Here is a 27,968-nt window from a genome sequence, read left to right on the forward strand (position 1 = left end):
CTGCTCTTACATATTTAAACTTTATTATTTACAAGTTAAATTACACAGCAGCTTTACAGTAACAAGCATGAGATGGAAGGGAACAAACGAGAGAAGGGGAAGAAGTTGGGTCCTGAGACTCTTGGCTGCTCTACCTTCTCCCCATGTGCGTAGAAAGTCTTAAGTGCTGTCTCCACCCCAGATCCTGAGTCAGGCCTCACGACACAAATGTAAGTTGGGTTCTGGCTCTGAGAGCCCCAGTGTTACCAGGGCTCCCACTAGCAGCTTCTTCACAGGCGTTGGGGTTGAATGTGAAGGCATCAGCTGCAGGGAGAAAGGTTAATGCCAGGTGTCAAGATGTTTAAGCCTTTCACCCCCACCAGCCTCCGGACTCACTTTGTCTAGGTGATGGCGACAAATGAGACCTTCGGAATTCAGGTAGAATGTGGAATAGGCATCATAGATCCTGGTGAAAGGAGAATAATAGTTTTAATGAAGGAGAAGATGACAGACCCCAAGTTTTCAAAGCATGTTTTAAGTACTTGTCCCAAACTTTGCTACGCATCAGCTAATAAAACTGAAAAATTCTGATGCCCAAGTTGTCAACCTATCCTGATTAAATCAGAATATCTGGCACCAACATTTATTTTTGGTTTGGGGGCCACACGAAGCTGTGCTTGGTGTTATTCCTAGTTTGCCGCTCCTAGCCAGGCTTGGGGGACCATATGTGGTGCTAAGGATGGAACTGAGTATCAAGTGCTATACTATCTCTCCAGTCCCAGCAACAACGTTTATAAAAAGATTCTTTGATGCAGCAGTTTGGAAACTTCTAGTTCAATGTTGTTTTTTTTTTCTATTCAGAAATTTTACCAGATCTGAGGCCAGAGTGATTGTACAATGGGTAGGGAACATACTTTCCTTGCATGTAGCTGACTCAAGTTTGATCACTGATGCCTCATATGGCCTGCACAGCTCCACCAGGAATGATGCCTGAGCGCACAGCCAGGAGTAAGCCCTGAGCAGTGCTGGGGTGTGGGGGGGAGAGGTGTAGCATTTGAGTCTCACCAAAAAAATTTACCACATTCTTTTGAGTTTTTTGTTTTGTTTTGGGGCTCCACCTAACTCTGTTCTGGGGTTACTTCTGGCTCTGAACTAAGGAATTGTTCTTAGTGGTGCTTGGGGACCATATGGGACACTGGGATCAACAAACATCCTACCTTCTATACTATCTCTGGCCCCTAGACCCTTGAAGGTTTTGAAGCTCAATCTTATAAAACTAGATAGAATTTTTATTTGCTCAATAGGCATTTGAATACCTAAACCAAGTAATACACACACACACAAAAACTGAATTCAGAGGCTTCTTAAAATAGTCAAATTTCTGGAGCTGGAGTGTGACAGCACAGCAGGGAGGGCGTTTGCCTTGCACGAGACCAACCCGGGTTCGAATCCCAGCATCCCATATGGTCCTCTGAGCACCGCCAAGGGTAATTCCTGAGTGCAGAGTCAGTAGTAACCCCTGTGCATCTCCGGGTGTGACCCAAAAACAAAAAACAAAAGTCAAATTTCTGTTACATTAAAGTAGACTAAAATTGGGGCCAGAGCCATAGTACAGAGGGTAGGGTGTTTGCCTTGCATGCAGCTGACCCGGGTTCCATCCTCGGCATCCCAAATGGTCGCCCGAGCACCCCAGGAGTAATTCCTGATTGCAGAGAGACGCAACCCCTGAGCATCGCCAGGTGTGGCCCAAAAACAACAAAAAAACTAGGTAGACTAAAATAAGATCCCATCCTAAAAGAGCCTGCAGTTAAAGCAGAATAGAACAAGGATTATCTAGATTAGATAATCAATTCCTAAAAGATTAGAAAAGTGTCTTGTAATTCTCTCACTTTTCTCTTACCTGTAAAGGTCCTCCTTGTCACGCTTGTAAAAGCGCAGAAAGAGCATGTGAATTGGCAGCCCCACAAGCCTCCAGCGAGCTTGTACGGTCCAATTCTCAGGGTGGCGGGTCAGTTGTAGAATCTCCAACCGAAGTTGTGCAAAATAGTTCCAGGCTAGGAAGCGGCATAGTGTCAGTGACAAAATGTACCACGTCCGGCCCCTGAGAAGAAGGGGTGGGAAACAAATCTTGTGGAATCTAAAAACCACATGACCTGAGGAATAGGAAGTGTTAGGAGAAACCGCCTAGGATCTTATCTGCTAAATGACAAGGCTCAGGTGTGTAGCACTTGGTCTTTTCCTCCCCCAAGCCCTACCCACACCTGGATTCTCACTTGGTACGCATGCTCAGGATTTCATTGATGAATTCCACATCCGCTGAGTAGAGAGTGTAGTCATGGGAGTGAAGGAAGAGATTGGGAAGCTAGGTAGAAGAAGAAAGTGTCAGGCCAGAAGGAAAGAAATTATCCCATTTTTTAGTTCGATTCTTAGTGCCTCGAATTTCCCTCATTAAAGATCACCTCATCCCATGTTGCACACAACTCAAGCTGAGGAGCATCTTTTGTTTTGCTTTGTCTCTGGGTCACACTTGGTGGTGCTCAGCATTTTACTCCTGACTCTGTGCTCAGGGATTACTCCTGGCGGGTTTATGGGAATACATGGGGTGCCGGGGATTGAACCTGGGTTGGTGATTTGCAAGGCAAATGCTCTACCAACCCCTGAGGAGCATCGTTTTTTTTTTTTTTTGCTTTTGGGTCACACCCGGCTATGCACAGGGGTTACTCCTGGCTCATACACTCAGGAATTACTCCTGGCGGTACTCGGGGGACCATATGGGATGCTGGGAATCGAACCCAGGTTGACCGTGTGCAAGGCAAATGCCCTAACCGCTGTGCTATTGCTCCAGCCCCCCGAGGAGCATCTTCCCATGAGGAATATTTATATGGTTTCTGCCCACCTCAGGATTACAAGAGAAAATTCAGTTAACTGTTTCAAATATTACCAAAGCCCCTTCCACAGCAACAAAGACAAAAGTCACCTGCAACTGACGTACCTCTTGTCTTAGTCTCTCATACATGACAGCCAGGTGCTCCTCCATACTCGGGTCTCCTGATGGAGTGGCAGGGGAAGGGCAGGTGGTCCCAGGGGCTTGGAAAGGTATCAGAGCCCCAGGAGAAGGGTAGGGAGGTCCCTCAAATAGGCTTCTAAGCCCATCAAGGCAGCCACGATGCAGCTCAGGCCCTGGCCCTTCCTCCCTCTTTCCTGGAGGAACCACCACCCATGGTGAGTTGAGGGCCTGGACCTGGGGGAGAGGCTGGTGGGGCGCTCGGGGAAGCAGGGTGGGCCAGTGAGGAGCCGAGGGAGACCGGAGAAGAGGAGAAGATGGAGCTGTGGTTGTCGCGCTGAGGGGCCAAAGAGGTGGGAATGGTAGAACCCTTGGAGAAAGCTGATCCTGAAGAGAGAAAAAAGAGAAAAAGCTAAGAACTGGGCTACCTAAGGATCCTCTCATCCACACTTTATTAACAAATCTCCAATCTCAACCGTTCTTCCTGACGGGAGATGGGATTAGAGATTTTAAAAAAAAAAGGGGAGGGGATAGATTTCGCTATTGAAAACAGCAGGTTTTCAAGTTTCACAAGTTAAAAAAAAGAAAAAAAAAACAACCTTTCCCAAACAGTAACAAACCCCCTTACATCCAGGAAGTTCAGTACTGAGGGCGGTCTTACCTTTCTGAGCAAGATTAAAGACTTAAATGAGTAACAGTTTGTAGAGTTATGTGGGTGCAAAGATGTGGCTTATTATCCAACTCTGAGGCAGAAATTGTACAGGGCCTCAAAAAGTAAAGAACATCCAGGCACGCAGAGATGTGCCGTCTGAGCTTAATTCTAACCTTAGGCCCTTGGTTCCCCAGGCCGTCTATAAACGTCTAGAGGAGGGCGTTGACGCCACGCCGTTTATTATAAGGGCTTAGCGAGATAATGGGGCAATTAAGCGCTGTAATTTCGGGGCCGGCAGGGAGCATCTAAGTACGCTATTGTCATTTCGGGCCCCTCCAACGACATAAATCAGGCTAACGGCAGGACTTCGCCCCTCTGGCTAACCGCCGGTGCAGAGTCGGCGGGGTGGGGGTTGTCCCAAGTCAGGCCTGCCCGGCTCCCGCGGGGCCTGTCCCCGCCGGTGTCCCCGGCGCCCGCTCCGACGGGGGCGTGGCCATCTCGCCAGCCCGGGGTGTGGGTCCGCCGAGCCCCCCTTCCTGCCAGGGGCGGCTGTCCGGGTGCCACCCGCACGCGCCGCACAGCGCGCCCGGGGCTCCGTCAGGCCGGGTCCGGGGCGGCGCGGCGGCCGTGGCGAGCCTCCCCGCGCCCTGCCCTTCAAATCACCTCCAGGCACAGGTAACCGCCGAGACGGGCGGGACGCGCAGCCCCGTCCCGCGACCTGAGTCCCCGCCAGGCCCGGCCCGGCGGACCCCGCGACGGCCGACATCGCGCACGCGGAGGCAGAGGCAGGAGCCGCCCGCGCCCCCCTGGCCCGCCCCGCGCCGCCCCGCCGAAGTGGGAAGGGGCGGCCGGCGGCACCGCGCCTGCGCGGACCCGGCGCGCTCCGCCCCCCGCGCGCCGCTGAGGAGGGTCTCTCCCCGCCCCCTCCTCCCGCCGCGCCGCGCCGCGCTACCTGGGGCCGGGCCTGGTAGGCGCGGAGGCAGGGGCCCAGGCGCCGGGCCGCCCCCCGGCCGGGCCGGTACATGATCTTCCGGGCGGGGGAGCGCGCGCCTCGCGAGTCCGGCCCGCGGCTTCCTCGCCGGGGTGAGCGCGCCCCGGAGCCGGTTTCTGGAAAGGGGAAAGGGGGGAAAGGGGTTGAGGGGAGGGAAACGGAGATGGGCGGCGCTTGCGCACTGCGGAGTGCGGGGAGCCGCCGAGGCGCTCCGTCCGCGGCCCGGGCGCCTGCGCGCGCGCTCGCCCACTCGCGGCCTCAGCGCGCTTGCGCAGGAAGCTAGCGGCCCGAGCCTCGCTCCCCCCCCCCCCCGCCACCCGCGGCGCTCCCCTCCCCCTCGCGGCGCTTGCGCGAGACCGCGGGCGACGTTGGGTGCCGCGGGCGAGGGATGGGGCTGGAAGAAGTCAAAAGTCACAGCCGTGATAAAAATAAGTATTTTATTGCTGTTAAAAATAAGATACACGTGAACTTGGCACTGATATGCTGCCTGTTGAATGAAGGAATGAATGAGAATATCATTACGGGGGTGAGTTGCGCATTTCCTACAATGAGAGAAAAATAATACTGACTTGGACGTTCTGAGCGGACCGTGGTCACCAAGGTCTGGTGCCATGACGTTCCTGCAAGTTTCGAATGAACCTGGCGTTGAACACGTTCCCCACTGTCCAGGCCTGGGCAGGAGGCGCCTGGGCCTGTGCAGGCGCCGTGTGTGAGGCGTCCTCGCTCGGTCCATCCTGTGGCGAGATCTGATCCTCATGGGCAGGCCTGGTCGTGGGGGGGAGACTGAGAATGAACGACAGGAATAATAACGTGGAAATCAAGATCACAGGCTCCTCAAACTTGGCTTTTAGGTGGACGATGACACAGGGACACACTGCGCTAAGCCCACATTTGAACCCCATCAGAGTGCGCCAAAGGAAGCACCAGAACTGAACCTATGGGGAAAGAGGGTGGTAGGATGTTAGGTAGGATGTTAGGTTGTGCCAGGAGCTGGTGTCCAGTCCGGACAGTAAGACTGAGCAGGTGGGAGAGCTGTGAGTGGTGGGAGAGAAGGTTAGGTGAGGGGAGGCTGGTAGGGGAAGGGCTAGGACCTCACCTAGTCTCTGTTTCCTGATCCCCCTGCTTTGATTCTTGGTTGCCTGTGAAAATACCAGGCATGTGCATAGGAGAGCATTATCACACCGTGATAACGAATAGTAGGCAGTGAATTCGACCTACTTGATTGGAGTGTGAAGAGGAAAAAGAGTACTTACCTGTACTGAGGGATGAGGAATTCACACCCCCGTGGCGGCTGTAGCAGCAACTTTGGGCTACCAGCCCTGGGGGAGTCCCCCTGTAGAAGAAATGGGAGATGATGGGGAAGATGATACAGGAGGAAAGATGAGTGGGTCATGGAAGAATGGGAGGAGAGGAATGAAAGGAATAGTACAGGAACGAGAAAAGGGTGATTATCATTCCTGTGGATTTTAATCTAAGCTGTGCCCAAGTGAAAGGGAGGGAACTTGTTTTATTCTCCAAGGTTGTTTTGGACCTGTCCTGATTTGTTATTCTAGCTGAGTTCATGTGTTAAAAATACAGTTAAATGGGATCCAAGTCATGTCAAAAGAACAGACTCTCCACCAGGCAAAAGAAGGAATTTATTGGATCAGGTGCCCTGATGTTTGGTGTAGAAAAATCTAAGCACCTAAATTATAGGGCACCTTGGCCGTGTGAGACAGCAGAGACAAGGCTGAATTCAGGAAAAAACGGAAGGGAGCGTATGGAGGAGAGGTGAGATTACTGGACTCAATGGGCGCAAATGATTATTCTGAGAAATGTTCACAGGTGGAGTGGGGGAAATCCAGGGAACAATCAGGGAGTGTTATAGGGAGGCAATTAGTGGATCTCAAAGATACTGATATATTTTGACATTTCTTAAGAAATTTTCTGGCCCTGGGCTGGAGTGATAGTACAGTGAGTAGAGCATTTGCCTTACACAAGACCAATTCCTGATGGTCCATCCCATATGATCCATCTCATATGGACCATCCCTTGTGGTCCCTGGAGCCCACCAGGAGTGATTCCTAAGTGTAGAGCTGGGAGTAAGGCCTAAGCACCGCCAGGGTATGTCCAAAGAAAGTAAAAACCAAAATATAAAAAGCCAAAAGATACGTCCTGAATGTCCTGGCCTGAAGTAAAGGGTAAAAGTAACTGGGGAAAGCTGGGAATTTTCTAGAGGGAATAAAGGAGCAGACAGAAAAACCAACATGGAGGGATCCAATGATGACATGAGTAAAAATACCCCGCGGTGGGCATCCAATAATCAAGATGGGAACGGGCAGAAAGCAGGGAAGCTCAGAACTCTTGGCTGGAAGACCTGCAGATCTCAGAGGTGAGGAAAATGGGAGGGACAGAGATTCTGAGATCCCAGGAAAATCATGGGTGACGCACAAATGAGGCTGAGACTTTTTTCTGTGTTTTTTTTTTTTCATTGAAAATGTCCATTTAAAAAACAAAAGAATTCACACTTTATTCAGACAACATTAACAGGGAGAACAAAAAAGGAGTGTCAGGAGAGAGGGAGATCCTGCTCCCAAGGATTTTGGGGGAACACACTGGGGGGATACCGGTCTACCGTACATTCAGAGGGCAGGGGAGGAAGATGATCTATACCTTGGGTATAGCGCAGGGAGGAAGGTTCTTGCCATGGAGTAGGAAGGAAGAAAGGCGGAGGGATTTCCCCATGATCTCAAGACAACCTCACAAGACAGGAATATGTCAGTAGCTAACTACAGGAGTGATGGATGTGACAGGAGCCAGTGGGTCTTGAGACTCGGTTATCTTCTGAATCATGGCTACGGGTGATCCCAGGGTACTGGCTGGGATCTACTGCCTGGAACAAAGTCCCTCACAGACTCTGGGGAGAGTGGTGTAGCTTTAGAAGGGTGGCTAGTCGGCTGGGGCTTCCCTGACACATACAGACACTAAATGTGTTGAAATCAAGAGTTTGGCAATGTCAAATGGATCCCTTTGGGGAGCTGGTACACCCTTGTCCTAGGCACCTGGACCGCTCTGAAGCAGAGCCCCTGGGCTGGCCTTAGCGGGCTGAGGGCTGAGAATAGGAGGCAGCACGAGAGCATTTATTAGTGCTATCATCAGTAGACTGTAGAGGGGTTATGGGATTTATTCCATGGACGGGACTCCTTGAAGGTTTACCTGGCAGAAGAGGCCCCTGGCACTTTCATGGGACTCTAGAGTCTGACAGCCAGCAAGAGTGTGCTTCTCGGGATAGTCTATGTCGGTGGCTTAGACAAGGGGTCTGACAGCAAACTGGGCTGAGCGAAACACTCAGAGCCCAGAGCAGGAGAGAAGGGGTGCTTCCTATTTTAAGAAAGTGGAAAAGTACGAGGTTTTCTGGACCCCAGACAGCTCGGTTTTCTAAGAAAAAGGAAGAGGGAGTCCTAGAGCTCTCTCAGGTTCCAGTGGATCCTGGGGGACGCAGTGGGAGAGGGGCGCGGGGGCTCCGGATGGGGTGACTATCAGTAACGACTCTCATCAGAGCGGGGAAGGGAGCTATGGAGGATGTATTGGACAGGGTGAGGGAAAATGGGAGAGACAGAGAGAGAGGTAGAGAGAGAGAGAGAGAAACAAGAGAAGTCAGGTAAAGAGACAGCTGGGGGAGGGAAAAAAGGAGACACCCACTCTTCCTGGTGAATGGGTCCTGCCATACGAGGCACTGGCCTAAAGCCAGCGGCCCCTGAAACTATTCAGACACACTGTCCCAGCAAGCATTCAAAGCTCAGGCTAGAGTGAGTACAGGGACTAACAATCCCTGAGCACTGCTGGGTGTGGTCCAGCCCCCCTCCCCCCAACCATCTCTAAACACTGAAAGCCAAGATCTCCCAAACTTTGGAGGCTCAGCCCCTGCCCTCCCTCCCACCCACCGCCCCGCACCCCCAGGACCCGGGCTCTGCCGACCTTCCTCCTAAAGCATAACCAAGTCCTCCCAGGCTCCTTCTGTCCCTTACTCCCAGATCACCACCACAGATACTTCCGAACAGAATTCTCGAAAGGTCTCAGGACTCTCCAATCCTGTCCCTGTCCTACTGTTGCACATCTCTGAAGGATTCCAGAAATCTCTGCCATCTCTAACCTCCCGACATCTCGAGGCTTCCCAGCCAGCAACAGCGATTACCTGGTGCGGCGACGCTGGGCAGGGCTGCCCCCGGGGTCGGCGGCCAGCAGGAGGCGGGCAGTGGGGTGGGGGGGGCAGAGGCGCAGGGAACGCAGCAGCTCCTGCTCTGGCACAAAGGGACGGAGGGGACCCCGTTCTGGTGAGTTCCCCAGGCTGCTGGAGCGGGGAGGTGGGTGGGCTGGAGGTGTCGCGCGGCGAGGGGCCCTGTTCAGGGGCCAAGGAGGCTCCACAGCTACCTTCAGGACTGTGGGCAGACAATGAAGTGCCAGACAGAGAAAGAAGAAAGAGGGAGAGTCATGACGGCAACCATTCCCGTAGAAGACATTAGGACTGTTACAGAAAACCAAAGCTGAGCCCTCACCCCTCCGTCAGCCTCCCCTCGCCAGGACACCCTCCCCTGGCGCGCTTACATTCTCGGTCACTCGAGGAGTAGGGCTTAATGTCTCCCTCTGCTCTCTTGGGTGGCAGCTTCCTCGCTGGCGCTGGTGATGGAGAGGACACAGGCCAGTAAGCGTTAGGAAACACTCTGTGCACCCCCTCCTCTCAGTCACCCTCCCCATGACCTGACATCACAGCTCGTCTTGGGGAAGGAGAGTTGACCTCCATCGCAGAAGCAGCTGAGGCAATGCCATCACACCAAAAGGAATTCAGGAGCACTTTTGTGGAGAGCCAGGAGGAGTCGGCCGAATGCAGACTTGGGGACAGGAGGGAGGAGGGTAGCTCAAAGGGAGTCTCGGGCCTGGGGGATGTAGAGGCAGCCAGGGGGGGTGAGCTCTTGCTGTGAGCGGGTGCTGTCAGGCCCCCCCGGGAGTCTGGGGCAGGAGAATGGTCCCAGCTGGGCCAAGGAGGAGCCCAGGTCCTTCTGGCGGAGCGGGACAGAGAACCCAGATAACCCAGACCCTGGGTTAATCAGGATCTGCTCTGGAGAGATGTGTGAGGACTGATTCGGGTAAGCCTCTCCAGTGCAAAGATTTCATTGGGGGGGGAAGGGTGAGGAGAAAAACATCTGTAAAGGAGGTATGAATAAGTCGGAAGTTACAGACTGCCCAGCTCCACGGAGCCAGGAGTTGGCCCTGAGCACTGTCACGTGCGGCCCAGACGCCCAGCCCCCGCCACCAAAACAAAACTGCCCAAGCTCATCTCCCACCCCTCCTCCTCCACCTGCTTCCGCTCCTCCCTTTGCGAGGTTTTTTCCATCTCTGTGCCAGTGGGGGACTTCTCAGAGGACCCACTGAGTTTTATGCCCTCCCTGTGCGTCTGAGCCACGTCCTTCCTGGCTCTCCTGCCCTCTCAGAGCCAGGAGACAAGACTCCTGGGAAGCCTGAGCCACGATGTGAACTCTCAGCACCCGACACTGGTTGAAGCGAAGGGCGGAAAACAGACAGTCCGCCGGGTGGGGTTACACTGTGTCCTCGTCACAGAGGAGGTGAGAACTCGCCACTGAGTAGCTGGGGAAGGGCCCTTCTGTGCAAGCAGGCACTACAGCCAGAGGGCTGTGCCTCGCCATCTCTGGGCAGCAAGGTGGAAAGGAGAGGGGCTCGGACTGGCAGGGGTCGCGTGCATGTGGAGGGAGTCGGAGCTTGGGCAGCACTGCAGTAGCTCCTGGGGGGTTTGGTTTTTCCACATAGAATTCCTTATTCAGTTGGAAATGTTATAAATTCCGAGTAGTATTTTTATTTTTATTTTTTTGCTTTTTGGTTCACACCTGATGTTGCACAGGGGTTACTCCTGGCTCTACAACTCAGGAATCACTCCTAGCGGTGCTCAGGGGACCATATGGGATGCTGGGAATCAAACCAAGGTTGGCCACGTGCAAGGCAAATGCCCTACCCGCTGTGCTATCACTCCAGCCCCCCCTCCCCTGAGTAATATCTTTAGAAGCTAATATTTATTTATTTATTTTGCTTTTTGGTCACACCCAATGGTGCACAGGGGTTACTCCTGGCTCTGCATTCAGGAATTACTCCTGGCGGTGCTGGGGGACCATATGGGATGCTGGGAATCGAACCCAGGTCAGCCGCGTGCAAGGCAATCGCACTACCCGCTGTGCTATTGCTCCAGCCCCCAAGAAGCTAATATTTAAACACTCTTTATGTCACTGTTCTAAGAGAGGGACTGTGAGGTCTGACTGCACCTGCCAGTTCGTTGCTAACAGAAAAGCAAGGAGTCCACAAGGGAACATGGCTCTCGCCAACTTGGATGGAGCTGAAGGCAGCATCTGTCAACATCAATATTCAGGGGCCGGGAGGATTGACCCTGGGCCCCTGCCCCCAACAAAAACAAATGGGCTACAAATGACCCGTCTAGTTTAAAGCCTTGACAAGCATAAAGTTCATCGAGCTCCCCATAAGGGCACAGGCACATGGGTAATGACAGCTGGAGGTCTGAGCTGCTTAGAAGTCTCCCCGGTGAGCTACAGACTGCACTGTGCTTCCTTGTGCCCAGAGGAGTAAGCAGGACAATTCTAAATCTAGGCATAGTAACTCCACCCAGTCAGTCGCATTTACCAGCGGGTGTAGGCTCAGCAGCACGAGAGTGTCGAGTTGCCCGCAGAGAGGGAGCGGGGGGCCCTGTGAGGAAGGAAGCGGCGGTGCCCCTCAATGAGGGGGCCAGTGGGGACCAAAGCCACCTTTTTCCTTCCCCTCCCCAACTACTTGACCAACATACAAAAGGTGATAAAACTTACGATGCTGATGGGCAAAGAAGCCTTCGAAAATCACAAAGTTGTTCACCTGTAAGATAAAAAAAAGCAAAATATATTTGTCCATTCAGTCATCCCAAAAATACTTGTTTGGGGGCTGGAGAGATAGTACAGTGGGCAGGGCGCTTGCCTTGCACTCGACTAACCCAGTTCGATCCCTCACATCTCATATGGTTCTGAGTACTTCTAGGAGTCATTCCTGAGTGCACAAGAACTGCATTGGAGTAACCCCCGAACACTGCCGAGAGTGGTCCAAAAACAAATCAAAAATATTAGAGAATCCTGTGCTAGTGAAGAGAACAAAAGCCAGTGTTACATTTGTACAACAGACTCAAGAACTCAGACCCTGATAAACCAAATCTAAAGTTGATCTGGAATTGCAAAGGCTCTTGAATATTCAGTTAAAATATTCCCACTTCCGGATTCCAAAATGATTAAAAGCCAGGGATATAGCTCAGCTGTAGATCACTTGCCTTACATGTGAAGTCAGTCCTATTTTCAATCCCTGGCATCACAAAACAAAAACTTACTATAATCATCAAAATGGTGTGGTAGAAACCTAAAGATACCATATGAAGACCAAAGAGGTAGTACAGAGGGTTGGACACTTGTCTTGCATGCAACCTATCTGGGTTTGAGCCTCAGCACCACATATGGTCGCCCAGCCCCACCAGGAGTGATTCCTGAGTGCAGAACCAGAAGCAAGCCCTGAACACAGCTGAATGTGGCCCCTACCCCAGCAAACAAAACAACATGCACAGAATCAGAAATTAAGCCATGTATCTAAGGACAACTGATTTTCTGTTTTTGGAGAGTGCTGGGATTGATTGGGCTACACCCTGAGGTGCTCTTCTTGGCTCTGTGTTCAGACGTGACCCCTAGCAACACTCAGGGGACCACATGTGGTGCTGAGAATCGAATGAAGACAGACAGCACTGGAAGACGAGCCTTGCCGCCTATACTATCTCTCCTACACCTCCTGAAATATTTTTGGCTACACCTGGCAGTATTCAGAGCTTATTCCTGGCTCTGCGCTCGGGGATCACTCCCGGAGGGCTCAGAGGAACATATGGGATGCCAAGGATCAAATCCGGGTCAGCGCAAGGTAAATGCTCTACCTGCTTTACTATGGCTCTGGTCCCAATACCTCCTGCTTTTTAATAATTTAATTTGAGTAACACTTTGGCAGTGTTTGGGGCCATGCAGTACCAAGAATTAAGTTCAGTGGCTCATACATGCAAAAGGCTCATACATACATACATACATACTCCACCATCAGAACCTCTCGCCAGCCCCTATGGTGTACTGATTTTTTTTTTAAATGGTCAAAGAACATTTTGTTTAACAAAGAGACAAAATCCACATGAAGGAAAATATTTTTTCTTCTCCTTTCTGCGTGTTGATCTTAGAGTCACACCTGGCAGTGCTCAGAGCTCTACACCCAGGAATTACTCCTCAGTACTCTGGGCACCATATGGAATGCCAGGTCAACCACATGCAAGAAGCATCTTACTTTGCTCTATTATCGTTCTGACCCCCTTTTATGTTCTTCTCAAAGGATGTTTTTATTTTTCAAAACACAAACATAATGAATCTGGATTCTAAGACCAACCATAGACAAAAACCAAAACCAAACAATTTTCATAAATACACAGACCAGAGAACTTAATGTAAGAGGTAAAACTACCTCTTGGAAGAAAACATAGGGAAAAAAAATTTATTTTGGGGAGTAGTGGTGGTGGTTTGGGGCCACATCTGGCTGTGTACAGGGCTTACTGCTGGCTCTGGCAGGGATCACTCTCAGCAGGGCTAAGGAGGGACTCTATGGGATGTCAAGGATTGGTTGTTTTTTTTTTTTTTTTGCTTTTTGCGTCACACCCTGCGATGCACAGGGGTTACTCCTGGCTTTGCACTCAGGAATTACTCCTGGCAGTGCTCAGGGGACCATATGGGATGCTGGGAATCCAACCTGGGTCAGCCACATGCAAGGCAAATGCCCTACCCGCTGTGCTATTGCTCCAGCCCCGGGATGTCAAGGATTGAACCTGGTTCAACTGCATACAAGGCAAGTGTCTAACTCACTGTACTATCTCCTTGGCCCAGAAAAAAAATTTTTTTTTTGGTTGGGTTTTGTTTTGGGCCACACCTGGTAATGCTCAGGGTTATACTCTTGACTACGAACTCAGGAATTACTCCTGGTGGTGCCCGGGGGACCATATGGGAGGTGAGGGACCAAACTCAGGTCACCTGCATGTAAGGCAAGTGCTCTATCTACTGTACTACTTGATCCAGCCCCAGAAAAATCTTAATGACCTTAGACTGGGCAATGATCTCTTTCCTTCCTTCCTTCCTTCTTCCTTCCTTCCTTCCTTCCTTCCTTCCTTCCTTCCTTCCTTCCTTCCTTCCTTCCTTCCTTCCTTCCTTCCTTCCTTCCTTCCTTCCCTCTTTCCTTCTTCCTTCCCTCCCTCCTCCACTTCCTTCCTTCCTTCCTTCCTTCCTTCCTTCCTTCCTTCCTTCCTTCCTTCCTTCCTTCCTTCCTTCCTTCCTTCCTTCCCTCTTTCCTTCTTCCTTCCCTCCCTCCTCTCCTTCCTTCCTTCCTTCCTTCCTTCCTTCCTTCCTTCCTTCCTTCCTTCCTTCCTTCCTTCCTTCCTTCCTTCCTTCCTTCCTTCCTTCCTTCCTTCCTTCCTTCCTTCCTTCCTTCCTTCCTTCCTTCCTTCCTTCCTTCCTTCCTTCCTTCCTGGCAGTCAAGCCTCAGACTGATTTCAGTCCAGCAGCTCAGTCCCCCAGCTGAGCTCCCCCTTCCCCAGGCACGGCTGTGCAACTGCCCCCATGGCCCCCATCTCAACTCAGATGCGTTGAAAGCCTGCCCCGAGTTAACCTGGAGCAAAGGTGAACCTTCTGCAGAAACCTCATTTGGCACAGAGGTAGCTGTGATTTAGGATCATCTTCCCACCCTCCTTCCCCTCCACCCCCTGCACCGGCATTAAGGAAATAGTGAAACTTCTTTATGACATGGGTTGTTCTTGTGAGTTTAAAGTGTGGGTACACACAAAAGATACAGTGACCAGAATACAAAGACAATCTACAGAATGGGAAAGGATATTCAACCAATACCCATCCGATAAGGGGTTGATCTCAAGGGTATATACGGCACTGGTTGAACTCTGCAAGAAGAAAACATCCAACCCCATCAGAAAGTGGGTCGAAGAAATGAACAGAAACCTTCCCAAGGAAGAGATACAAATGGCCAAAAGGCACATGAAAAAATGCTTTACATCACTAATCATCAGGGAGATGTAGATCAAAACAACTATGAGATACCATCTCACACCACAGAGACTAGCACACATCCAAAAGAACAAAAGCAACCGCTGTTGGCGAGGATGTGGGGAGAAAGGGACCCTTCTACACTGCTGGTGGGAATGCTGACTGGTTCAGCCCTTCTGGAAAACAATATGGACACTTCTCAAAAAATTAGAAATTGAGCTCTCATTTGACTCAGCAATATCACTGCTGGGAATATATCCCGGAGAAGCAAAAAAGTGTAGTTGAAATGACATCTGCACTTATATGTTCATCGCAGCACTGTTTACAACAGCCAAAACCTGGAGAAAAACAGAGTGCCCGAGAACAGATGAGTGCTTAAAGAAACTTTGGTACATCTGGGGCCGGAGCGATAGCAGAGCGGGTAGGGCGTTTGCCTTGCACGTGGCCGACCCGGGTTCGATCCCCGGCATCCCATATGGTCCCCCAAGCACCGCCAGGAGTAATTCCTGAGTGCAAAGCCAGGAGTAACCCCTGAGCATCGCTGGGTGTGACCCAAAAAGAAAAAAAAAAAAAACTTTGGTACATCTATACAATGGAATACTATGCACCTGTTAGAAAAGATGAAGTCATGGCTCACCGCTGAGATGCGACCTGGGTGGCCACACGTCTGTACGGCTGCTCTGCTGCTGATCGACCATGATCCGGAGGCCAGCTAGACTACTTTTGGTACCAGCAGCCACTTGCAGAAATGTCTCCAGATTGTGAACTAAGCCACAGCCCCATGCTGCCCCAGGAAGGGAAATGATGCAATTTCTAACATAAATCTCCCTGGACTTAGTTACTAAAATACTAAAATACAGAAATCCCAAACCACGCGGCTGCGATAGCCGCCTTCATATCTCTTCATTCTCAGCAATGGAAAACTAATTATCAAATGCTTCCTGAAAGCAGGGCTGTTTTTTTGGGGGGGGAACTCCAACAACATTAGTGAGTTTTGTGTTGAAATATGGAATTTAATCAAGGTAAAGAGAAAGTGAAGTGAAATTCATCAGCTACGCATTCAGGGGTGGGGGGGGTGGGAGGTATACTGGGGTGTTTGGTGGTGGAATATGTGCACCGGTGAAGGGTCGAGTGTTCGAGCATTGTATAACCGAGACATAAGCCTGAAAGCTTTGTAACATTCCACAGGGTGATTCAATAAAATAAATAAATTTTTAAAAAAAGATGAAGTCATGAAATTTGCATATAAATGAGGATCAACATGGAAAGTATCATGCTAAGTGAAATGAGTCAGAAAGACAGAGACAGACATAGAAAGATCACACTCATCTGTAGAATATAAAATAACAGAGTAGGAGACTAACACCCAAGAATAGTAGAAAGTACCAGGAAGTTGGCCCCATGGCTTGGAAGCTGGCATCACATGCTGGGGGAAATTTCAGGCAGCTCAGATAGAGAAGGGAACACCAAGTAAAATGTGGTTGGAGAACCCGCTCGGGAAGGGAGATGTGTGCTGAAAGTAGACTACAGATTGAACACGAAGGCCACTTAATACCCCTATTGCAAACCACAACACCCAAACGGAGAGAGAGAATAACAGGGAATGCCCTGCCAGAGGCTGGGCGGGGTGGAGGGGAAGGGATGGGGGGCTGGGAGGGATACTTGGTTCATTGGTGTGGAGAATGGGCACTGGTGAAGGGATGGGTTCTCGAACATTGTATAAGGGAAACACAAGCACGAAAATGTGTAAATCTGTAATTGTACCCTCACGGTGATTCACCAATTAAATAATAAATTGAAAAAAAAAAAAAGACAAAGTGTGGGTGCATTTGGTGACCAAGAACTGTCCCCCCAGCCAGCTGATGGCAATGGATGAACAAAGGAATGGGACCACAGGCTGCTTGGTCATCAGTGACTGGGAAATGATTTCTTAAGTACCATACCAAAAGCAACAGTAACAAAAAAAGATAAATTAAAAAAATTTTTTTAAATAAATAAAAATAAATAAGTAAATAAATAAATATAAATTAGACTTCATCAAAAGTAAAAATAGAGGACCGGAGCGATAGCGCAGCAGGGAGGGTGTTTGCCTTGCACGCGGCTGACCTGGGTTCGATTCCCAGCATCCCATATGGTCCCCTGAGCACCGCCAGGAGTAATTCCTGAGTGCAGAGCCAGGAGTAACCCCTGTGCATTGCCAGGTGTGACCCAAAAAGGAAAAAAAAAAAGTAAAAACAGAGACTGGAGCGATAGTACAGCAAGTAGGGCATTTGCCTAGCATGCAGGTGACCCAGGTTTGATCCCAGCATCCCATACGGTCCCACGAGCATTACCAGGAGTAATTCCTGAGTGCAGAGCCAGGAGTAACCCCTGAGCATCATTGCTGGGTGTGACCCAAAAAGACAACAAAAAAAAAAGTAAAAATGCAATTTTTCTTTTGTTTCTTGGGCCACACCTGGTGGTGGTACTTGGAAGCTACTCCTAGCTCTGTGAGCAGGGGACACCTGTTGCAGTCTCAGGGGACCATGTGATGCTGGGGATCAAAGCCTGGGTCTCTGTGTGCAAAGCACGTACTCAGTCCTTTGGCGACCAAAGAAACACTTTGGTGAGAAATAAAGCTCTCAGAAGAGAGCAACATAGAATGACACGCTGCAGAGGTGTTTCCATACCCGTACCAGGCTGTCTCACCCAGGGCAACCAGGAGGCGGGCAGGTGAGTTCCCCTCCTGGCCCCAATAGAGCCCTGACCGCTGAAAATCTCCAGAACTCAATTGCCACCATGCTCACAGCTGCTCTCCACAGGCTCGGATGAGCCTCACCCATGAGTGAATCTGCTGTATAACCGTATTTTAAGCTTGAGAATTCCTGGAGTGCGCAGACATCTCATACTTTACACCACTGATGTACCAAGAGTAGCACACCACATGTGATGGGGTTTAAAGTAGAAGGCAGGGGCTGGAGCGACAGCACAGCGGGTAGGGCATTTGCCTGCACACAGCCGACCCGGGTTCGATTACCAGCATCCCATATGGTCCCCTGAGCACCACCAGGGGTAATTTCTGAGTGCAGAGCCAGGAGTGAGCCCTGTCCACCTCGGGGTGTGACCCAAAAAGCAAAAAAAAAAAAAAAAAAAAAAAAGGCAACCGATATGTGTGTATACACACACACACACACATACACACATATATATACACACACATACACACACACACACACATACACATATATATATAAGCACACATGGTTCAACCTTTAGCATGTTTTTTTTTTTTTTTTTTTTGCTTTTTGGGTCACACCCAGCGATGCTCAGGGGTTACTCCTGGCTCAGGAATTACTCCTGGCGATGCTTGGGGGACCATATGGGATGCCGGGGATCGAACCCGGGTCGGCCGCGTGCAAGGCAAACGCCCTACACGCTGTGCTATCGCTCCGGCCCCAACCTTTAGCATGTTAGTAATCTCATAGAAGGGCTTAATGGCTCCAGGGTGAAATACAACAACAATCTTCACACACTTTCCTGAGATCATTCCGAGCCCTGCCATGAGTAATCCCTGAGCATACCCAGGTGTGGCCCCAAAACAAACGAACAAACAAAAAACTAGTTTTGGAGCCATAGAGATACCAGAGTGGATAGGGCTTTTGCCTTGCATCTGACTGACCCAGGTTCGGTCTACAATATCCCACAGCACAGCACTGACAGGACTAATTCCTGAGCACAGAGCCAGGAGTAACCCTTAGCATTGTCAGGTGTGGTCCATAAACAAAAACAGAACAAAACAAAAGTTCAAAACAAAAGAACATGGTCAAGTGGTTTCCGTAAACAAAAGCCAAGAAAACCTTCAATTTATGTAAGCTCAAATGGCAGCGGAAGACAGACATGGCAGAGCACAGTCATCTGATTGGGTTTGTTTTTTTTTTTTGCTTTTTTTTTTTGGGTCACACCCAGCGATGCACAGGGGTTACTCCTGGCTCTGCACTCAGGAATTACCCCTGGCGGTGCTCAGGGGACCATATGGGATGCTGGGAATCGAACCCGGGTTGGCTGCATGCAAGGCAAATGCCCTACCCACTATGCTATTGCTCCAGCCCCGAGCACAGTCATCTTAGAGTGACTGTCACTGTCACTGTCATCCCATTGCTATCAATTTGCTCGAGCGGGCACCAGTAACATCTCCACTGTGAGACTTGTTAGTGTTTTTGGCACATCCAATACGTCACGGCTTAGAGTGACACTTCATCATAATATCCATCACTCAATTTGGTCATTCCATCAATCGTCTGAATCTTCATTTTATTTTATTTCACATGTTTTCAGGTCACAAAAGATGGTGCTACGGGCTACTCCCAGCTCAGTGCTTGGTGATCACCACCAGCGGTGCTCAGAGGCGCCGGGGTCCCTCTGCATCGCCGAGTATGACCCAAAAAGAAACAAAACACAACAAAATGAATGGGAAAATGAGAGGGTCAGAGAGATAAAAGAAGTTTTTTTTCTATGCAGGAGGCCCAAGATTGATCCTTGGCAGTGAGAGGTTCCCTAAGCATCACCACGAGTGACCTGAGTACTGCTATGTAACCCCCTCCCCCCAAAAAATAATAATAAACAAAAATAAAACAACAACAACAATGGGCTGTGAGTTCCAGCTCAAGCTCTACTACTGAACTATGTAACTTGCTCAGGTCCCAACATCATCTCAAAGCGTGCAACGATCATGGGAGAGTCAGTACCAGTCACCCTTCCTGCTGTGGCCTTACACTGCATGGTATTGTTTGATGCCAAACAGAGTTCGCCTCCAAATAACCTGAGTGTTCGAGGCATAGAAGTTATTACTCTCCCCACCTACCCCAACCCCGCCACACCCAACTCCTTCTGTGTCAAACAACAGAGTGTAAGATGACCTTGCAGTTCAAATCAGTGTTCAACGGGAAACAGAACAGCACTCCCTCGACTGCACATACTCCCTAAATGCTGCATTAGACTAAAATATGATGTGGAGGGGCTGGAGTGATAGCGCAGTGGGTAGGGCGTTTGCCTTGCACGCGGCCGACCCGGGTTCGATTCCCAGCACCCAGCATCCCATATGGCCCCCGAGCACCGCCAGGAGTAATTCCTGAGTGCATGAGCCAGGAGTAATCCCTGTGCATTGCTGGATGTGACCCAAAAAGAAAAAAAGAAATAAAAGATGTGGAAGGCAGTGTAAGGAGAACCTGCTCTCAGCTGCCCAGCATGACTCCTGCAGCCACACTCCCCTGAAGGGAGGTTGAATACTTTCTGGCCGTGATTCATGCTGGTACTCCTAAAAGAAAAATATTTGTTTGCTGGCCACTCCCTGCTGTGCTCCGGGCTAACTCCTGGCTCTGTGCAAAGGGATCACTTCTGGTGGGGGACTTGGGGGACCATACGGGGTGCAGCCCTACTCACTCTACTCTTACCAGAAAATCATTTAGGGGCTGGAGCGATAGCACAGCGGGTAGGGCGTTTGCCTTGTACGCGGCCGACCTGGGTTCGATTCCCAGCATCCCATATGGTCCCCTGAGCACCACCAGGAGTAATTCCTGAGTGTAGAGCCAGGAGTAACCCCTGTGCATTGCCAGGTGTGACCCAAAAAGAAAAAAAAAATCATTTAATGGGGGCTGGAGCGATAGCACAGTGGGTAGGGTGTTTGCCTTGCACACGGCCGACCCAGGTTCGAATCCCAGCATCCCATATGGTCCCCTGAGCACCGCCAGGGGTGATTCCTGAGTGCATGAGCCAGGAGTGACCCCTGTGCATTGCCAGGTGTGACCCAAAAAGCAAAAAAAAAAAAAAAAAATTTAAAAAATTATTTTGTTCTGGGGTTGCACCCAACAATTCTTGAGGCTCTAAGCTACTGAGCTTGGGGGTCACTCCTGGCTCTGCTGCACTAAGGGGACCATGCGGTGCTAAAGATAGAATCTGGGCCTCCGGGTGCAGAGCACGCACTCGGCTCTGGCTAACAAAAAAAATTTTACTATTTATTTTTGGCATGTGGCCAACCCGGGTTTGATTCCTCCATCCCTCTCTCGGAGAGCCTGGCAAGATACGGAGAGGATCCTGCCCGCATGGCAGAGCCTGGCAAGCTGCCCATGGCATATTCAATATGCCAAAAACAACAAGTCTCACAATGGAGACGTTGCTGGTGCTTGCTCGAGCAAATTGACACAGTGCTTATTTTTGTTTGGGGGTCACACCTGGTGATGCTCAGGGCTCACTCCTGGCTTGTGCTCAGTGACTGCTCCAGGTGGTGCTGGGGAACCTGGGTAGGCTGTGAGCAAGGCCTTAATCCTTGAACTATCTCTCCAGCCCCATGAAAAGCATTTCATTGATTTATTTACCTAGACTTGCCTGGCATTGCTCAGGGTTACTCCTGGTTCTGCACTCAGAAATCACTCCTGGCTGTGCTCCTGGGACATACAGGATGCCAGAAATCGAACCCCACTTGTCCTTTCTTTATCCATTTTTTTTTTTTTTTTTGCTTTTTGGGTCACACCTGGCGATGCACAGGGTTTACTCCTGGTTCTGCACTCAGGAATTACTCCTGGCGGTGCTTGGGGCTGGGAATCGAACCCAGGTCAGCCACGTGCAAGGCAAATGCCCTACCCGCCATGCTATCGCTCCAGCCCCCTCTTTATCCAATTTCTACCCCAACACAGTACTGACTGAAGTCTGTTTAAGCCTTGACACAATGAATCGTGTCCTATCAAGGCTAACCTGGCAGCTTAATCCCACGTCCTCCTGCCCATTTAACATCACTTCAGTAGATCCTCCACATTCGCTGACATCAAGTTTTCTCTTTACCTAGGTTTTCTTTTTATTTGTTTTTTTTTTTTTGAGTCACACCTGGTGGTACTCAGGGCTTCCTCCTAGCTTTACACTCAGTGATCACTTCTGGTGGGGCTCGAGGAATCATATGTGGTGCTTGGTGCCAGGGGTTCAATCCAGGTGCCCTACCCAATTCTAGCCCGGAATATTTTAAATTTATTTTTCCTGGGACTGGAGCGATAGCACAGAGGGGTAGGGTGTTTGCCTTGCACGCGGCCAACCCGGGTCCGATTTCTCCGTCCCTCTCTGAGAGCCCGGCAAGCTACCGAGAGTATCCCGCCCGCACGGCAGAGCCTGGCAAGCTACTTGTGGCATATTCAATATGCCAAAAACAGTAACAAGTCTCACAATGGAGACGTTACTGGTGCCCACTCAAGCAAATCGACGGACAATGGGACGACAGTGCTACAGTGTAGTGCTATTTTTATTGGGAAAGGAAGGTAGGGCTACATCTGGCTGGGTGCTCAAGAATCACTTCCCAAGGCAGCTGGGATAGAGAAGGGATCACTAAGTCAATGATGGTTGCGGGGATCACTTGGGACGGGAGATGTGTGCTGAAAGTAGATAAAGGACCAAACGTGATGGCCTCTCTGTATCTGTGCTGCAAGCCATAATGCCCAAAAGTAGAGAGAAAGTAAGAAGGAAATTGTCTGCTATAGAGGCAGGGGGTGGGGTCGGGGGTGAAAGGAGGGATCCTGGGGACACTGGTGGTGGAATATGTACACTGGCGGAGGGATGGGTGTTCAATCATTTTATGACTGAAACTCAATCATGAAAGCTTAAGTAACTGTATCTTACGGTGATTCAGTTTTTAAAAATGTGAAAAAAAAATCAGGGGCTGAAGCAATAGCACAGCAGGTAGGGCATTTGTCTCGCACGTGGCCAACCCAGGTTCGATTCCCAGCATCCCATATGGTCCCCTGAGCACTGCCAGGGGTAATTCCTGAGTGCAGAGCCAGGAGTGACCCCTGTGCATTGCCGGGTGTGACCCAAAAAAGAAAAAAATATATATATATCACTTCCCAATAGTGCTCAGGATATTATGGGGTACCAGGATTTGAACATGGCAGCAGGAGATTTTCAAGGTGCCCAAGCTTTGTACAAAGCGACCTCCGAGCACCAGGCTTGGTACAGTCAAAGTCCCCTCTAATTTAAGTAACCAGGAGCACTGAAAGAGCCTATTCAGGCCAGGGGAATCCTGGAGTGCGTGCCTGACACATAGAGGTCCCGAGCTCTGTGCCTGGCACTACATGTCCCCTAACCACCAGCAGAGATCCTGGGGGTCCCAAGTGCCGCTGGACTGGAGCAGAGCAGCATGGGGCTGAGGATCAGGGTCTTTTAATCCCCTGAGCAGAGCTTGGGAGAGCCCTGCCTACACACACGGTCTAGTTCTTTTTTTTTTTTGGCGGGGAAGGGTTATGCCCAGTGGTGCTTAGGACTTGCTTCCTGCTCTACACTCAGCCATCACTTCTGGTAGAATTCAGAGAAGTACATGGGGTGTTAGGGAACTGCACCTGTTAGGCGCTCGCACGGCCGGGTAGAGAGCACCTCCTATTTTTTTTTTCTTTTTGGGTCACACCCGGCGATGCACATGGGTTACTCCTGGCTCTGCACTCAGGAATTACCCCTGGCGGTGCTCAGGGGACCATATGGGATGCTGGGAATCGAACCCGGGTTGACCGCGTGCAAGGCAAACGCCCTACCCGCTGTGCTATTGCTCCAGCCCCAGCACCTCCTATTCTTGCTAACATTAGATTTCAGCCTCTCAATCTCCTAAACTCACTTCCCTCGCCTAGGCTTCCTGGCATCACTGCACCAAAACAGTTCTCGGTATCCCCAGTGGTCCCTGGCCACTTCTCTGAACATCTTAGCTCCCTGATCAGCAGCTTCTGACTAGGAAGCTGTTCTTTCCTTCCAAAACACTTTCTTCATAGTGCTTTCAGGCCAGTCACTCCTTGCCAATTTCTCTTCCCTGGACTTCTTTTTTGGGGCCATACCTGGCCGTGCTCAGGGGATGCTCGCAGTGAGCGCTCTGCTCCCTGACCCCCCCATGCAATGTGCACCAACCGCTGAGCTATGACCCTGGCCAACTTCGTTGACTTCTATTTTATGTTTTGTTTTGGCGCCATATTTAGGGTGCTCAGGAGCTACCCCTTGGCACTGTGCCCAGGAGATGCTCCTGGTGGGGCCAAGTGGTGCCCATGTGTCCCGCAAGGCAAAGCATGCCTTCGCAGAGCTATCTCTACTGTGCACCTCCCAGACTTCTTGTTTTATTTTTATGGGGGGGTCTTTGGGTCACAGGGGATCAAGGATCAAACCTGGGTCAGCTGCATGCAAGACAAGCAGGCTACCTGTGGTACTGTCTCTCCAGCCCCATCTCCTAGACTTGAGGGGGCGGTCAGTGAGCTAGGACAGAGGAGAGGTTAAGGCACTTGTCTACCCCAGCTAGAATCTGCCACGAGAGATCCCTGAGCACAGAGGCAGTAAACCCTGAGCAATGCTGGTGTGACCCCAAAATAAAAATTGCTTGAGTCCTTGCACCACTTCTGTAGTGAGTCTTATTCCTTGGTGAGCTTACACTGTCTCACTGTCTCAATACTTTGTCTCCTAAGACTTCCAAATCTTTTAGAATTCCTCAATCTTTTCTCTGTACTCTAGAAAATGCAGTTGTATCTGTTCAACACAGACTTCAGACACCTCTCCAGTTAACATAACCAAAATGGATTATTTCCTCCCAAAGCTGTGCCACCCACCATCTCAGTTAATGCAGACTAACAAAGTACCAGGAACTGAAGCCTAGGCCTCTCACATGCAAGGTTAAGTGCAGGAGTGTGAGCTACATCTCCTTTGTCTCGTTTAGGTAAAAGCTACAGTCTGCAACTGCCTGGAAGACCACAAAAGTCCTTCCGCCTCGATTAGCACTCTCATTTCCTCCCCCGTTCCCTCATCACTCAGGCAGTTCGAGCCAAATCCATTTTCTCGTCTAGGCACCATCCCAGCTCATGATCTTTGCATGAGCTATTCCTCTGTCTAGGAAACTCTTTCCTCCAGCAATACTCAAGATCTCATCCTCACCTCCTTTAAGTCTTGCTCAAATGACATTATTCCCCGAGGCCTTCTCATCCAAATTGAAACTCAATGCCCCACACATTCCTACGAGCTGCACTGAGAGTACGACTCCCTTCCAAACCCTTCTGCTTGCTCGTGTTCTCAGAATCCTATTATCACGTATATAATATTTGCCTGCTTATTTACTTATTGCTTTTTAGGGTCACAACCGGCTGTGCTCAGGGCTCACTCCTGGCTCTGTGCTCAGGAATCACTCCTGGCAGGGTGGTGGGGATCGAACCCAGATTTACTGTGTGCAAGGCAAACAATTTACCCACTTTATTATTGCTCCAGCCCCGTGTCTGATTATGTTTGTCTCTCCAATTAGAATACAAGCTCCAGAAGGGCAGAATCCTTTATCTATCTTGTTAAATATTCCTAGCATCCCAAACGGTGGGAGGTGCTCAATAGATATTTGTTGAACAAGTGGAAAGCATTAGTAACTAATATTATATTGTATTGTATTGTATATAGGTGTGAACAAACCACCTTCCCAATATGAGCCCACAGCTCCCTGAGGATAGAGAATGTATTAATCAGGACCCTTTAATAGTTGTGGACTGACTAAATAATGGCCAGTGTGAAAACAAGGAAGTACACAGGAATTGGCTACAGCTAGGACACAAGCACATTATTTGGTGTACAAAACAGTCCATAATGAAGGATGAAATGAGACCAAAATAGTAGCAACGGGAGAGATGGTACCACCCCACTCCAAAGCAAGAGAGCTTAAAAATGAATCCTACATTACAGAGAATAGAGAACACTTGGGAGGTGCTACTTCTGTGTTCCAAATTAACAGTAATGTTCAGTGAGAACCTATTATCCTTTAATGCCTCTGACCTGTGGGACTGTGGTCTCCAGGTTGTAGTGTTTATTCAGGAACTTCAGAAGCTTCGGTGATGGTCGATCAATGGCCAGTTGGTGTGGTTCAACTCGCTCCTTCTGCAGAAACAGGAAACTCAAGGTTGGAGGTTGTGTGGTGAGAATGTGGCAACAGAAACCCAGTTTGGGAAGAGACTCAGAGGATATGGGAACAACCGGTATGGGAGTGGGGAAGGCAGGGCCCCTGGAAGGACAGAGGGCAAAGGGTGCTTTACTCCCCCTTTTGCTTTTCTGTTTTGGCTTTTGGGCAACAACCAGCTGTGTTCAGGGCTAACCCCTGGTTCTGTATTCAAGAATCATTCCTGGAAGTACTTTGGGGAATATATGTGGCATCACAGATCAAACTCCAAGATTGGTTTGATCTTGTCTTTCTCCTTGTGTATTTCTCAGCCCTGATCTCCATTTGGACAGACTGGTAAAGTAATACCTGCAGCATATACTGGAAGAGTTCCTGCCCATGGCCATGGCGCTGAAGTGACTCATGGATGTAAAAATCCAGGATGCAGAGGGGTTCTACCTCATTGTGAGCCTCACGATCATCCTAAGAAGTAGGAACAACAAAGAACAAATAATCTTAGGGACCAGGATAATGTTGACACTTTCTTGTTCGACAGCACTATTTAATTTCTATTTCTTGGGCCACACTGGTGGTGCTTAGGGTCTACTCTCTGCTCTATGCCTTGGGTTCACTCTGCCTGGTGCTTGAGGGACTCTTCAGTGCCTTGGATGGGTCCCTATATGCAAAGCATGCACTCTGCCTTTCGGTTATCTTTCCAGTGCCCCTCACCCCTTTCTTTCTTAGAGGTGCTCAGGAGCTATTCCTAGCTCTGTAATTAGGAGTGACCCCTTGTGTGGTGTTGGAATCAGCTGCCTTAACACCTGTATTATTTCTCTCTCTCTCTCTTTTTTTTTTTGGCATTTTGGGTCATACCCGGCGATGCTCAGGGGTTACTCCTGGCTCTGCACTCAGGAATTACTCCTGGCGGTGCCCGGGGGACCATATGGGATGCCGGGGATCAAACCCGGGTTGTCAGAGTATCGCAAATGCCCTACCCACTATACTAATGCTCCAGCTGTATTATCTCTTAGGCCCCCAACAATTTTTTGTTTTGGGACCACACCCTGTGGTGCTCAGGAGTTAAATGCTGGCTTAACTCCAAACCTAAGCTTCCCGTGCAAAGCATGTGCTCCAGCCTTTGGCTATCTCTACGGTCTCACTTCAAGACTTCTGTCTTAAAAACCAGGCATTGAATACTGTGCTTCCATTGACACTTACCAAGACAAATAGTTTCTTATATCCAACTTTAAGAAAACCAATAATGGCGCCTTTTCCAGCCCTATAGGATGGGAAAAATAATAAGCAAGCTAGTAACAACTACCTGAAAGAGGCAGAGCTAAAAAAAGGGAGAGGGGCTGGGAGAAAAAGAATTAAGTACAGATGGAAGAGGACTTGGTACTCACGGCCTTGCTGAAGTGTCTTTGAGCACATAAATAACATGGCGGTTACTCTGCATCCTCGACGCACTGGTAATGGGTGCAGGAAGATGTTGGGCCTATCAGAGACATAAAGAGAAACATGGTGCAAATCTTTTCTCAGGGACCCAGACCTCCCTTATTCACTCTCCCCAAAGAGGCCTCGGTCCCCGTTACTGCATCTGGAGACTCCCCATACCTTGGCAGACGCCTTGCCCAGTTCGTCAACAATGGTCATAATTTGCTGCTGCAGATCAACACTACAGAAAAAAAAAAAAAAAGGAGATAAAGGGTCAGGTACTGATTACAGTGATTCTTGAGCAATCACTTGTGGGAAACCTGGGCTTCAACCCCAATCCAGATCTTTTAATTGATCCTGGAAATCTTCCACTCGCCTTATCACCCCACCCACTTAGGCCCAGGCTTGAGCCAAACCATTCCCTCCTCCCTGAGGTTGACGTGGGTCAGCCACTTCGGTTGGGGTCACGTGTTGAGTTAAGGGACGAAAGTTAATAGATCTAAAGCACAGATCAACCCCACTAGGTCTAAGGTCAAAGGCCATTCAAAGGCTGCGCCAAGACATCAAAAGAAACAGCCTCCAATGAGAAGGGGGGCGTGGTGCCTGGCCCAGGTGTCAGTAGGAATTGGGAGAAGGGCCAGGGGTGGGTTTAAGATGTCACCGGGATGGCGCTGTGGTTCCGGGTCGGCGGGCTGGGGGCCGCAGGTGTTGGTCCAGCACCGTGATCCTCTCCGGGAGCAGCGCGTCCACATCGAACGGGAACTCCATGGCCCATTGTGCGCGGCGGGACCCGCCCACGTGACGTCACTTCCGCCCCACTCCACGGCGGCGCTTTATTTCCTTGCGCCGGAATGCCAGGCCCCGCCCAGCAGGACCGC

General features: G+C 50.1%; 2 protein-coding genes across 4 annotated transcripts; both read right to left on the reverse strand.

Moving 5' to 3' along the window:
• Positions 1-4: 4 nt before the first annotated feature.
• C2H6orf136 (chromosome 2 C6orf136 homolog) lies at positions 5-4,859 on the reverse strand. The gene is made up of 6 exons (XM_055127288.1): positions 4,588-4,859; positions 2,972-3,370; positions 2,253-2,341; positions 1,880-2,080; positions 376-445; positions 5-303 (listed from the first exon to the last, which is right to left on the reverse strand). The coding sequence occupies exons 1-6, from the start codon at positions 4,657-4,659 to the stop codon at positions 190-192; spliced, it is 945 nt and encodes a 314-aa protein (XP_054983263.1). The 5' UTR covers positions 4,660-4,859; the 3' UTR covers positions 5-189.
• A 187-nt stretch (positions 4,860-5,046) lies between these two features.
• ATAT1 (alpha tubulin acetyltransferase 1) lies at positions 5,047-27,885 on the reverse strand. Of its 3 annotated transcripts, XM_004619603.2 has the most exons (13): positions 27,752-27,885; positions 27,271-27,331; positions 27,060-27,151; positions 26,875-26,935; positions 26,026-26,139; positions 25,557-25,658; positions 11,487-11,532; positions 11,308-11,370; positions 9,211-9,282; positions 8,801-9,044; positions 5,880-5,959; positions 5,723-5,765; positions 5,047-5,391 (listed from the first exon to the last, which is right to left on the reverse strand). In XM_004619603.2, exons 1-13 carry the CDS (start codon positions 27,856-27,858, stop codon positions 5,220-5,222), a joined length of 1,257 nt encoding a protein of 418 aa, XP_004619660.1. In that variant the 5' UTR covers positions 27,859-27,885; the 3' UTR covers positions 5,047-5,219. The 3 variants fall into 3 exon arrangements, with proteins under 3 accessions (XP_004619660.1, XP_004619661.1, XP_004619662.1); XM_004619604.2 differs by lacking the exons at positions 5,047-5,391; positions 5,723-5,765; positions 5,880-5,959 and adding an exon at positions 7,110-8,178; XM_004619605.2 differs by lacking the exons at positions 5,047-5,391; positions 5,723-5,765; positions 5,880-5,959; positions 11,308-11,370 and adding an exon at positions 7,110-8,178.
• Positions 27,886-27,968: the final 83 nt, after the last annotated feature.

This window comes from Sorex araneus, chromosome 2 (genome assembly GCF_027595985.1).
Source record: "Sorex araneus isolate mSorAra2 chromosome 2, mSorAra2.pri, whole genome shotgun sequence".
In the NCBI taxonomy this organism is placed as follows: Eukaryota; Metazoa; Chordata; class Mammalia; order Eulipotyphla; family Soricidae; genus Sorex; species Sorex araneus.